Source organism: Malus sylvestris, chromosome 15, assembly GCF_916048215.2.
Source record: "Malus sylvestris chromosome 15, drMalSylv7.2, whole genome shotgun sequence".
Lineage (NCBI taxonomy): Eukaryota > Viridiplantae > Streptophyta > Magnoliopsida > Rosales > Rosaceae > Malus > Malus sylvestris.
Genome location: NC_062274.1, coordinates 46,006,433 through 46,020,294, shown reverse-complemented (window position 1 = coordinate 46,020,294; position 13,862 = coordinate 46,006,433). Strand labels below are relative to the sequence as shown.

The 13,862-nt window shown below is 39.1% G+C and overlaps 1 protein-coding gene and 2 long non-coding RNA genes across 3 annotated transcripts in view; 2 read left to right on the top strand and 1 right to left on the bottom strand.

The window, feature by feature from the left end:
- The window catches only part of LOC126602203 (uncharacterized), a 66,717-nt gene extending 58,643 nt beyond the window's left edge, over window positions 1-8,074 (top strand). The window contains exon 2 of the long non-coding RNA XR_007616024.1: window positions 7,728-8,074. This is a non-coding gene — a long non-coding RNA (uncharacterized LOC126602203). The remainder of the gene's footprint in view (window positions 1-7,727) is intronic.
- Window positions 5,922-6,564, top strand: LOC126602202 (uncharacterized). Its single transcript, XR_007616023.1, has 2 exons — window positions 5,922-6,047; window positions 6,179-6,564. It is a non-coding gene; the product is annotated as an uncharacterized LOC126602202 (long non-coding RNA).
- Window positions 6,700-9,902, bottom strand: LOC126602192 (cytochrome P450 82A3-like). The gene is made up of 2 exons (XM_050269026.1): window positions 8,864-9,902; window positions 6,700-7,527 (listed from the first exon to the last, which is right to left on the bottom strand). Exons 1-2 carry the CDS (start codon window positions 9,839-9,841, stop codon window positions 6,907-6,909), a joined length of 1,599 nt encoding a protein of 532 aa, XP_050124983.1. The 5' UTR covers window positions 9,842-9,902; the 3' UTR covers window positions 6,700-6,906.
- Between the last annotated feature and the right edge of the window lie 3,960 nt (window positions 9,903-13,862).

The following is a 13,862-nucleotide window of genomic DNA, read 5'->3' as shown; positions in this document are numbered from 1 at the left end:
ATAGGTTTTGTGAAGAAATGGGAATGGAGAGACAACTCACAGTGGCATATTCACCACAGCAAAATGGTGTGGCTGAAGGGAAAAATAGAACCATACTGGAGATGGCTAAGTGTTTGATGTTTGAAAAGAAGATAACCATTTTAATGTTGGGCTGAAGCAATTAACATTGTTGTGTATGTTCTAAATAGATGTGCAACTAAGGGTTTGGACAAGAAAACCCCATTTGAAGCCTATAGTGGAAGAAAACCAGGGATTAGACACTTAAGGGTGTTTAGTTCTCTATGTTATTCACATGTACCAGATTAATAAAGGTAGAAATTTGACTTGGCAAGCACAAGATGTATATTTCTAGGGTATGGAAGGTTTGAAAAAGGTTACAAATTGTACAACATTGAATCTGGAAAAGTCATTATGTCCAGAGATGTACTGTTTATGAAGAAGCATGTTGGGATTGGAATGTACAAGAAGAAAAAAGTATTTCAGTCTCACTTAATGAAATATCAAAAAAGAATGAAGGAGTGACTTGTGAATCAGGCTTGGCTCAAATTGAGATTTCAGAATTCCATGATGAGACAACTAGAAGTTTTGAAGAATCACATGTTGAAATAGATGTTACAAGACAAGTGGAGCCAAAGGTCCGCATGATATTGATCATACTCCACTCAAGTACAAAAGTATTGCAGAAGTGTATGAGAAGTGTAACTTATGCATTATTGAGCCTAAAACCTTTGAAGATGCAACCAAGGATGAAGCATGGTCAAAAGCCATTGAAAATGAAATTATAATTAGAGAAAAACAAACATAGGAATTGGTTAGTAGACCATTTGATAAACCAGTAATTGGTGTCAAATGGGTTTACAAAACCAAATTGAACCTTGATGGCTTTGTGCAAAATAACAAAGCAAGATTAGTTGCAAAGGGCTATTCTTAAAAGCCATGGTAGATTTCAATGAAACATTTGCCCTAATGTCAAGGCTTGATACAATTAGAACACTTGTTGCATTAGCTGCACAGAAAGGATGGAAATTGTCCCAGTTAGATGTGAAGTCAACATTTCTAAATAGAGTGCTACAAGAAGAAGTGTATGTTGATCAACCTCTTGGTTTTGTGATTTAAAACAAGGAAGATAAAGTCTACAGACTCAAGAAGGCATTGTATGGCCTTAAACAAGCACCAAGAGCTTAGTATGAAGAAATCAATTCTTATTTCACCAAAGCTAACTTTCATAGAAGTCCTAGTGAGGCTACATTATACATTAAAACCTCTGAGAGTAGAATACTTATTGTTTTCTTATATGTAGATGACATTATCTACACAGGGAGTTCACAAGAATTGATGATGAAGTTCAAAACTAATATGATGAGGCAGTATGCAATGATTGACCTTGGGTTATTGCAGCAATTTCTGGGACTAGGTGTTCTACAAACTGAATCCTGCATTTTTTGCATCATAAGAAATATGCAAAGACAATATTGGATAAGTTTGGTCTCAAGGATTGCAAGTTTGTTTCTACCCCTATTGTAGTGAATGAAAAGCTTTCTAAAATTGATGGAAGTGAACAAGCTGAGGAGAATTTATATAGACAAATTGTTGGAAGCCATTTATATTTGACTGCTACCAGGCCATATATTGTGTTTATAGCAAGCTTGTTGGCTAGATTCTTGCATAATCCTACCAAGAAGCATATGGGGACAGCCAAAAGAGTGATTAGGTACATTCAAGGCACATTTAACAATGGAATAGCTTATGAAAAAGGGAAAGAAGCAATGCTAATTGGCTATTTTGATAGTGATTGGTCAGGAAGTGAGGATGACAATACAACAATCAAGCAAAGTAGTGTGGCTCTATCAATAGCAGAAGCAGAATATGTCAATACAACAAAAGCTACTACAGAAGCAATCTGGTTGAGGTTTGTACCATCAGATTTTGGTGAGGAACAAGTTGAACCAACATAAATTCTATGTGACAACACTTCTACTATAGTAATAACCAAGAATCTAGTGCATCACCACAAAACAAGGCATATAAATAGAAGATTTCCTTTCATTTGAGATGCTTTACAAGATGGAGAAATTAATTTTTTGTATTGTAGAACTGAAGGGCAGGTGGCAAACATTTTTACCAAAGCTTTGGCCAGGGATCAATTTGAAATATGAGAAAGGCACTTGGAGTAATTTCAGCACAACACTTAGAAGTAGGGGTGGGCAAACGGGTCCTGGACCCACGAGTCGGGATGGGTCTAAGCGATTCGGGACGGATACAAGGCGGGTCCAAAATTTTAAAGTTCAACACGGAGCGGGTCGAGGTTAATAGCAGGGCGGGGGGGTCAAATCATGCAAGAAACGAGCCCCTGGCCCGAACCGACAATCCAATACAAAACACTAATTTCCACACCCCATATGAATCTAAACCATTGGACTACAGTGCAGGAGCTCTATAACAACCTTTTCCGGCTGTGATATTGCCGAAGGGATATAGAACATCCTCCTCCTCTGCCATCACTCACTTTCTAATACAAATCTATAGAAGATGACAAACCCAAATTGATTTAACAGAAAAGCAGAAAACGGAAAAAATAAAAAAATAAAAAAATAAAACAGATCTTTATCACCCATTTCAAATCTAGAAAACCCAATTGAAAATAAAACCTAAATCGATCCAATTCTCCCATCAAATCTCAAAAATTAGACAAATTGGAAAAACCCCAACAAATCTTAAAGATCTCCAACAAGTCTCAATCTCGTTGGCGACACAGAGGATCTGACCTTGAAGGCAAGAACGGAGGGGACGACCTTTTTGTCGAAGACCGTCCGTGAAAAAAGGTGGTGGTGGCTATGCTCTTCAATCCGTGGAGAAGAAGTTGGTGGTCGGCTCATTTTCTTTGTTCTTCTGTGATTTCCATTTTTAGGATTGAGGGTTTGGAGATTTGGGGATAATGGGTTTTTAGATTAAGGGAGAATCCCCAATTTTTATGTAGGGATTGAAAGGGTAATGGGAACTAGAGACATGAAGAATAAGAGAATTAGAAGGCTCACATTCTTGTTGCCATGATCCGACATCTCCTAAAATGAGAGAGCTGAAGAAGAAGAGAACCAAAAAAAAAAAAAATACAAAATGGACCTCGAGACCCGTAAGAATAGCCCATTTTAAACAGGCTGGGTTAGGTCCAGTTCTAACTTTAAAATATCACAAACCCACCCCGGCCCGTTCCTTTGTATTTCCAAACCGGTCCCATCCAGTCCTTTCAATTTTGACCCCGGCCAGGTCCGTGTCCATCCCTACTTAGAAGGGAGTGTTGGAATGTAAGTGTTTGTGCTAGTGATGTATTTATTAACCATAGTCATTAGTGATGACATGGTTACTTAGTAATGAAGAATATAGTTAGTTGAAATGTGTTGGTAGGTTGTCATAAGGATAAGATTGGTTAGTATAGTTAGAAGGGTATTATTGTAATTAGGTTATATGGCTATATAAGGGATTATATAGCTATCATTTCTAAAAGTTCTTTTGTATACATTTTCTCCATTTTAATCAATACAATCTTTCTGGTTTTTCTCTCTATCATCTTCATCTTTCTTTGTACCAATTCTTCATCTTTTACAATGTAGTTAATATGGTATCAGAGCCACCAGGCTCATGCTATGGATTCTGGTGGTTCCACTTCTCATTAGTCTATTTCTAGTTTTACTTCTTTTCTCATTAGTTTCTTCAGATTTTCTTGAATTTTCTGTCAAGCCCTTCGGTGCTTCCGCTCTCCAGCAGATAAGCAATACGACTGTAATTGACAAGAAGGTCCTGAACGAGTGCCTCAATGAGATCACTTGACGATGGGTTCTTCATCATTTTCAGAATCGACGACGGGTTCTTCGACACCGACTCGGATTCCCATTCCAGATCCGTTTTGTGGGTCTTCATCCCCACCGCCCTCCGTCAATGGCACAGCCACAGCTGGGTTTCCCGGAGCTTCCTGGTTTGAAGAAGCGAGTTTTCGTACAGCTGGGTTTTCAAGATTCAAGTTCTTAGAAGACAAAGAAGCTGAAGAGCAAGAATCAGATTCACATTTCGCGCACCAAGCGTCCATTCTTCTTCTACTGCAATCTTGCCAAGAGGTACATCAAGCAGTACAATGCAGTTGAGCTCTCTGCATTGGGGTTGCTGTCGAGAAGAGCATAAGCACCTCTACTGTTGTCTCGAAGCTGGATGGCGAAGATGGACGGATTGTGTTTAAGGCTCTGTTGGCGATTTTGCTGGGAAAGGCTGAAGAACTCGAGGAGACCGCAGTTCCTGTGGCTGCAGCATGATGGCATATATGATTCAGCAGAGTTTGCTTTCTTTGCACTGTTGATTATCTACTTCTTCATTCATCTTGGTGGTGTTTTCAGAGCAGTTTTCTGAATTCGATTTTCTGTGATTTTGATCCGTGATCTGTTTTCTGGTATGGCAGAACGTTTAGACTATGTGCAGCCTAAGTGTTTGACGAATTGCCCATATTTTCTTCATCTGGATTCTTTTCTCGAATTTGATTTGGGTTTTTGGTTATGTGTTCTTCTGAATTGGTAAATGAATTCTGGTATATGGGTTGTGCGATAGATCATCGAAGTGTTGATAGCAGTCATTTGGAATTGTTTGGTGATCTGCAACGCTTATTTCTTGAAGCTGTGGTCTTTGATGTACTTTCGAGGTTTAATTGAAGTGAAGCTGTGGTCTTGATGTGTTGATCTCTGCAAGTAATAGTTTTCTTGTCGATTTAAAGAAGAAAGTGTCATTCTTTCTATGAATCTTGGAGTTTCATTCTCCTAAGTTGCAGTATGATTTGGAGTTTCATTCTCCTAAGTTGCAGTATGATTTGTGTTCATGGAGTGTCAGTCTCCTTATTTGGTATTTTTAGTAGAAGTGTGAGATTTGTGTTGTGCTTTGGAGTGTCATTCTCCTTGGCTGATTTGGTTTCTTGGAGTGTCATTCTCCTTGGTAGATTTAGTTTCTTGGAGTGTCATTCTCCGTGGTAATTTGGTTTCTTGGAGTGTCATTCTCCTTGGTAGATTTAGTTTCTTGGAGTGTCATTCTCCGTGGTAGTTTAGTTTCTTGGGAGTGTCATTCTCCTTGGTAGATTTAGTTTCTTGGCAGTGTCGACTATGACTTCTCAATTCACAGTCGAAAATTTGTTGGGTATGTTCAGACCAAGACCACGAAGCACAGCTCTTTCTCCCGCAACCATCATGTACTTTGGAACATCCTGTGCCATCATAAAACCACCACCAATAAATGAGAAATAGCCAACATGGCAGAATTGATGAATGACAACAGCCCCTGCAGACATCTTGGTATTGCAGTTCCAGATCAGTTTCAGTGTTCTAGCTCGTTCAACCTTCACTTGGCTACACCAAGTTCAGTTTGAGGGGGGAGTATTAACCATAGTCATTAGTGATGACATGGTTACTTAGTAATGAAGAATATAGTTAGTTGAAATGTGTTGGTAGGTTGTCATAAGGATAAGATTGGTTAGTATAGTTAGAAGGGTATTATTGTAATTAGGTTATATGGTTATATAAGGGATTATATAGCTATCATTTCTAAAAGTTCTTTTGTATACATTTTCTCCATTTTAATCAATACAATCTTTCTGGTTTTTCTCTCTATCATCTTCATCTTTCTTTGTACCAATTCTTCATCTTTTACAATGTAGTTAATAGTATTTAATTAAGCCTTAGTTCCAGATTGAATGTAAGCCATTGAATTATAGTCTAAATGTGCAATTAAGATGTAATCTTAGAGTTAGTGATTTGTGTTGACACTTGTAACTATCTTATAGGGTAGATTACAAGGATGGTTGGATTTCGTTGTAATGGAAAGAGAGAATACCTCACTCTCTCTCTTCTCTAATGGTAATATACCCGCACACATGTTTGGTGTGAGGTGTGATGAATGAAATGCATTTGTTAAGAACATTCCTTCTCTCTGCAACCCTGTGCAATTCCAAAAACCTTACATCACCCTTTTTGATACATTTTATTCATCTGATCAGTCTCGTAGAATTTAACAAAAACGAGGTATGTTAATTAGACATAATGATTTTGATTATGTTATCTTTTTGTTTTCATATATATTTTATTTGTTCTCCTTTCAAACCATAAATTTGAAATACTCGTTCTTGTACAAATTTGTTGCTTGGACTTCGCAGCCTGAGAAGGCATCCCTGCATGTATCGAAATGGTCAACCCATAAGCCAGACAACCAATCAGGGGAGGAAGCACATTAGCTACAAGCTTGTGAATTTCGCAATCATTTCGTGCACCATTTCTGAGGCCTAATTTCAATCATTGATTAAGAAATTAACATAAAGATATAGAGGTGATGCCCACCTTGCCCGATTTACTCTTAAAATTGGTGATGTTTGTAGTTCCAAGAACCTTATAATATTATAAGGCGGTGATAATCACACATGCTTGTTGGCCACAGGGTGAGACAGATGACTCGTGCTTGTTAATTATGGGTATAAGACCTGTTCAGTATCGTCATCTTTTTCCATGAATATATGGGGCCATTTATGTTTTTGTTTATTTAAAATTTTTCTAGGGGCTATAATGGTCCGGTTTTCAACAATCTTTCTTCTCAAATTCCACATGCTAGAATGTTTGCTCACAAATATGTCCCTTGAAACACATATAGGAAAGATAGAAGAAGTTTATTTAGAAAAACAAATAAAACTGGTGAGCATTGTTCATTGATGAGATACAAATATAAAGGACTCGACAAATAACAATCACTCAAAGAACATACATAACATAGCACACTTTGCCTAATTAGTACAGGAACAATGCTGAGATACAAATATAAAAGACTCGACAAATAACAATCACTCAAATAACATACATAACATAGCACACGTTGCCTAATTAGTACATTATATTAATATAACTCAGCAGGAAGACGTGGAGTGAGAAGGACTTCAAGCAAGGCACTCATATTGTTGGTTAATCCCGCTGTCTCACTCAAGTCAATCGGGTCATCCGTTGGGGTTTCGATTTCAAACCCATGAAGCAAAGAAGCGAGTGCAAATTCTGTAATCTTTAGGGCAAGTGAGATTGCAGGGCACATCCTTCTACCACTGCCAAATGGTAACAACTCAAAATCCCGACCCTTAACATCCAAACCCTTATGGGTTGTGAGGAATCGTTCTGGCTTGAATTCGTTTGGCTCTGACCACACCTTTGGGTCTCTATGAATCTTTGAAATGTTAACCAATAGGCGTGTGCCAGATGGGACGTGGTAGTCACCTACCATGCATTCGTCAGTGGATAGGTGTGGTATTGCAAGAGGTCCAGCAGGGTGCAATCGCATTGATTCTTTGATAACAGCTTGGAGAAAGACTAATTTGTCTGCGTCTGATTCCTTCACTTGTCTGTCTTTACCAACATTTTCGTCTAGTTCTTCTTGGACCTTCTTTAGTGTTTCAGGGTGGTTCACAAGTAAAGCTAGAGCCCATGACATTGTTACGGTCGTAGTTTCTGCACCTCCTAATAGTAAAGTCTGCAAAACAAGTAACATCAACACAGGTATATAGAATCAACAAGCTTCTATGCCCACATAGTTCAAAATTTAAGACTCAATTTTTTCCCCATCCTGTCTCTCTCTTGTTCTCTTTTGTGGAAATTTTCAGGTTGACGGGCCGAGGGCCCACTCCAACAACACCGATACTGTCCCCACTTAACCACCTGCACAATTCTCAGGTGTGGGGTTTTATCACAAAAGGCCTCGATGTTAGTTAGAGAGGGGTATTTCTATTTAAAGCACTCTTTTCTTCTCCCTCTGTCCGATGTGGGACTGAGGGTTCCAACACTCCCCCGCACGTGAGACCCCACTTATGGGTCACACGTGAATTTCCACACATCGGCAACCACGTGGAGCCATGTCGGGACTCACCCAATCACGCGGGGCCAATGGGGACCCACCCAAACACGTGGCATCTTTGGCCTACGTGGACAATCGCGCGGGGCCAAAGGGGACCCACCCAATAACGTGGCAGTACGGGCCCGCCTCCTGGCTCTGATACCATGTGGAAATTTTCAGGTTGACGGGCCGAGGGCCCACTCCAACAACACCGATACTGTCCCCACTTAACCACCTGCACAATCCTCAAGTGTGAGGTTTTATCACAAAAGGCCCCGATGTTAGTTAGAAAGGGGTATTTCTATTTAAAGCACTCTTTTCTTCTCCCTCTGTCCGATGTGGGACTGAGGGTTCCAACATCTTTCCTTCTCCTTCTACTCTTACTTTCTCTCATCTAACCTGATTACCCTGCATGTATACACGTCTAACAATTCAGTGAACCTGAAAGTGGTTTTACCGAGTAGTACTTATAAGCACATATAAGATCTCTTATTTTCTCGATGTAGGCTTAATACTCCCAATACATACTCCTCATGTGTAGAATTTTCAAGCCTAGCACATGGACAACACAAGTCAAGTGATGTGGAGCACGTGTGGCCATTTGGCTTTACACGTAAGACAACCGGCTTTGATACCATAAAGAAAGTTGACGTTTAACAAAAAAAACCAATTGACAATTTAAAAAGAGTGACTCAATTACTTATAAGCACATACATAATCCTTCATTTCCCCAATGTGGGATCAATATTTTCAATACAATGGCACATGTTTACAGTTTTATATAAATTACGTATACTCAAGAATACAAATAAGTAAAATGTTAAATTAAGGAAATCATGTACGTTCATATGAAGGAAAGAAAACAAAATACGAAGAGAGAGTCAATTGAAAAAAATTTACTAGATCGACTACAAAAAATAATAATATAAGATGCTTGTTCAATTACAACCAATATAATGCGTATGTGAAAAATTACCAGGGAAGTTGCTATGTTGATAGTATCAGCGTCATAGGATGTAGTAACTTCATTGTTACCAAGGATTGAAAGCATGACATCCATGAAATCAAGCTCATCACTAATCATTCCGCCCAGAATCTTCCTCTTGTGCTTATGCTCTTCTAGCCATCCCTTGAACACAACTTCTAGCGCCTTTGCAATCTTCTTCATAGCTTTCTCATGTCCACCCAAATCCAACCACCTCAGGAATGGAATTGAATCCGAAATCACAAAAGTCCCACTTAATCGAAGAAATTCCAAAAACGTTTTCCTTGCCAAATAACGTCCTTGAGAGTACTTCGAGTCAGTAGCTTCCAGAAAACTTTTCCCAACAATCATCCTAAATATAATGTTTTCATTTGTAAACGCAAGCCATTCTTTCATCTCCACCAACACCTTAGTCGAACCACTACTCTTGTTGTTCACTGTCCATCGTCGGTACATTTCTTTCATGGATGCCTTCACTTCAAATTCCCGAATGTGTTTGAGCTTCCCAATGCGGCTCTGGGATAGCACCTCCAGTGTGGCTATCTTGCGTATTTGGCGAAAGTATTCGCCATAAGGACTGAAGGGTAAAAAGGCATAGTTGTAGCCCAGAACTTCTCCGGCTATAGATTTTGGACGGCTTGCAAACACTTTGTCGTTGGTTTTGAAGCAATCCTTAGCTATTTCGGAACTACTGACGACGATGGCTCTCTTCATTCCGAACTTTATAGTGAAAATGGGTCCATACTTGTCGGCCAAGTTACCGAATAGCAAATGGGCAGGTTCAGTTGAGCTTGATAGCAAGTGGAGGTGGCCAATTATTGGCCATGCTCTACCGGCTTCCGGTGGCGCTTTTCGGATTACCCCTCCTTGTTTCCATAACTGGGAGTAGAGAAATAGTGACATGGCCAATGTGACTGCCATGAGAGGTACCACTAGATCATACGAGACGGGAAAATAATCCATCTCCATGAATAGATAGATGTCTTTCAATTGGATTCGATATTGAAGATTTGGTATGATCAAAAAATGTGCTTGAATAAATAAAGGGTGTGATGAAAGTCGATAATTATTTGCGGGATAACACGGTTAAAATATGAACAATTATTTCCAATATAAAACATATATTATCTGAATGACTCATCATGGTGGGGTTAAAAGTTTTCTATTAAAGTCGATAATTATTTGCTGGAAGATACGGTTAAAGGATATGAACCATTATTTCCAATATAAAACATATATATGAGTGTCATTGGCGCACTATGAGTGTATCCCATTGTTTGGCCTTTTGTTCAATCTTCTGGCATTTGAAACGTGCAATCAATGTGGAGGTAAACAGAGAAAGTAACGTTCTCGAAAACGTCATGGCATTTCAAACATGCAAAATATTCAATAGTTATGCATGATTAATATGTTATAAACTTGTGGTATAATAAAAATAAGTAGGGTAAAGTACAAAAAACTACCTCAACTATTGGTGTTATGACACTTTCATACTTCATCTTTTAAAATTGATAATGTTATACCTCATCTTTAGAATTTGGTTTAATGTTATACCTTCCGTTATTTGGCCGTTTACTTTTCAGTTAAATGCTGACGTGGCTTGATTCGGAGCCCATTTTATATTAAAAAAACATTAAAATATTATTAAAAACGAAAAAAAAAATTTAATATTTTTTAAATATTAAATAATAAAGAAAAGTTTAAAAAAAAAAAAAAACAAACAAACAACAACAACAACCCTCATTTCGTCCCTCCCCTCCCCTCCCCTCCCCCACTCCTCCTCCTCTCTCTTCTCCCCATCTTCATCTTCTTTCTTCCCCCAACCTGCAACCCCCAACAAAAAAAAAAAAAAACAACAACAACCACCCTCAGTTCGTCCCTCCCCTCCCCTCCCCCTCCTCTCTCTTCTCCCCATCTCCATCTTCTTCCCCCACCTACAACCCCCAACAAAAAAAAAAAAAAAAAACAAACAAACAACAACAACTCCCTCCCCTCCCCCACTCCTCGTCCTCTCTCTTCTCCCCATCTTCATCTTCTTTCTTCCCCCAACAAAAAAAAAAAAAAAAAAAAAAACAACCACCCTCAGTTCGTCCCTCCCCTCCCCCCTCCTCCTCCTCTCTCTTCTCCCTATCTCCATCATCTTCCCCCACCTGCAACCCCCAACAAAAAAAAAAATAATAATAATAATTCCAATTTGACTTCCCCCGCACCCCCCTCAGTTTGTCTTCCTCCCCCCCCCCCCCCCGGCCCACCCCCTCTTCTCCCTCCTACAACCCAGAAAAGAAAAAAAACCCAGATCTCGTCGCCGAGAAGATGGGTACACAGAGAAGGTGGAAGATGGGTGCGGAAGAGGATGTGGAGAATGGATGAGAGTGGTGAATTTGGGGTTGGCAGGGGGTTGGTTTGGGGGGGGACGAACTGGGTTCACTTTAGAATTTTTTTTTTTCTTTTCTTTTTCTTCTCTTTCTTCTTTCTGGGTTGCAGGCGGCGGCCGGGGGGGGGTCTTTTTCTTCTCCTTTTGGGTTGCGCGAGGGGGACAAACTGGGTTGGGTTGGGGTTTTTTTTTTTCTTCTTCTTCTTCCTCCTTCTTCTTCTTTCTGGGTTGCAGGGGGTTGGGGAGTTGATGCGTTTTCAAAATTTTTTTTTTTTTTTGGTTGAAGATTAAGCAGGGAAGAAGATGAAGATGAAGATGTTGAGAGTAGGGGTGGGCACGGTGCGGTTTCAAATGAAACCACAACCGAAACCGAAACATTTTGCGGTGCGGTGTGGTGCGGTTTTGAAGCCAAAATCGAAATGAAACCAAACCGTTCAGTTCAGTGCGGTACGGTTTCAAACGGTTTCGGTTTGGTTTTTGAGAAAAAAAAATGTACAATTTAAAATATACACCTATTTATGCATAAGACGATCTTATTTTCCTCGTATATTAATTAATGAATATGCAGTAAAATTGCAACAAAACTGCATAAAAAACAGCAGCAAAAACCGCACAAAACTGCACCAAAACTGCACAAAATTGCACCAAAAAATAATACAGCAAAATTGCATAAAAAAACAGCACCAAAACAGCCCCAAAAATGCACCAAAAATGCAGCTAACTTGTACCAAACTTGTACCAAAACTGCAACAAATGACAACTACTAAAATTGAGACAACATCCAATGCATCAAAGGTTAAACTTTAAATCCTTATGCATCACATCTACTAAAATTGAACTTGATCACCAATCACAATACTTTACAAGCCAATTGAAAGGTTAAGTTTGCCATAATACAAACCTATAAGTTATAACCTAGTTGAAAAGTTTAAAATATAAGTTATATAACATTTATTCATTATATGGTGCGGTTTTGGTTTCGGTGCGGTTTTGAAACCGAAACCGTTTCAAAACCGCAAAACCAAACCGTTTGGTGCGGTTTGATTCAATTCGTGTTTTGGTTTCGGTTTTCGGTTCCAAGTGCCCACCCCTAGTTGAGAGAGAGAGAGGGGGGAAGGGACGAATAGAGAGGGATTTTTTTTTAATTTTTTTTTTACTTTTGTTTATTATTTTTAAAAATATTAAATCATTTTTTTTAGTTTTTAATAATTTTTTAATAGAAAATGGGTCTCGAATCAAGACACGTCAGCATTTAACTGAAAAGTAAACAGTCCAGTAACGAAAGGTATAACATTGGACCAAATTCTAAAGATGAGGTATGACATTGTCAATTTTAAAAGATGAGATATGAAAGTGTCGTGACACCAATAGTTGAGGTAGTTTTTTGTTCTTTACCCAAATAAGTAAATATACGTGATACAATTTGGGTGGATTTGTAACACAATGGGGGCGTTTCTTTGCCCTCGTTAAAGTTCACTGGACTGGACAAAATTAAGGGTTAGTCCAGTCCCATGTTTGTTCCCAGCAAGAATTAGCTTTAGTGAGACTAGCTCTTACTCACCTCGACTAAAGGCAGGACTATCCGATCTTAGCAAGTACCCCCAAGAACCATGGGACTAGCTAAGACCATCATCTCTCTCATCCTTGTCCTACTTGATGACCACTCACGGCTACTCCTTGTGACCTCCGACCACACACTGCTGTTAACTTTCCAATTCGACTATCTCTTTCAAATACATTTCACAACCAATTCTCACATAAAAATATACCAAACTGAAGCTGGGAGTGAGGGGATTCCGTTTCTGCCTGAATCGAGGCCAAAAGGTGGTCGGAGGTGGCCGTAAATTGACCCGGAAGTCCTCGGCATGTTTGGGTTTCTTCGAATCCATGACAGATTCGAGCATACAAAGCTTCGATCTGTGTCCAGGGATGGAAAGCAGTTTGTTGGTGGTGCTAACCTCATCCAATTCGACAAGGTTTGGCTGGAAAACACGATGGAAAACCTGTAACTCGTCAGAAAAAATGGAGATGTGAGGTTTCGTCAAATAACACAGAGCTAGAGCGAGGGAGAGAGGAGAGAGAGACTGGAATCGAGAGGGAGTTGGACAAAAAGAAAAAGAGATAGAGACTGGAATTGAGATGTCTAATTTGGGAGAAAGAAGGGTGGAACGAAGAAGGGAGAAAAAGAGGGAGAGAAAGAGGGAGAGAGAGACGGTGAAGGAAGGAAAAGAGGGAGAAAAATATAGGATAATAATAAAATATTAATATTTATTAATTGAATAATATAATATTATTTATCCTGCTTTTTAGTCCGACAGTGCACCAAACGTTTCATTAAGCTAGTTAAACTTAGTCTATTCTAAGACAATCCAGCTTAATCCCTCAAGTTAGTCCAGTCCGAGATAGTATGGTGTAATAAACACACCCTAAGTGGCTTTGGGACTGTCAAATTCACAAGCTACTTGCTTATAGAAGGGTAATGATAGTGAAACTAAACTTTACAAACTAAATGACATGAAAATTGATGATTGCATTATCACTTAAGTGTTTAACTCTTAACTAAATTGAAGAACTCTCAACAAATGAAGAATTCTAATAACTCAGAGTATGAACACG

What these genes read in the sequence shown, in the direction of transcription:
- LOC126602192 (XM_050269026.1), bottom strand. Translation starts at nt 9,841, where the DNA reads ATGGAGATGGATTATTTTCCCGTCTCGTATGATCTAGTGGTACCTCTC. An exon ending in TCAACATAGCAACTTCCCTG is followed by an intron (nt 7,528 to 8,863) that starts GTAATTTTTCAC and finishes CTTGTTTTGCAG; the next exon opens with ACTTTACTATTAGGAGGTGC.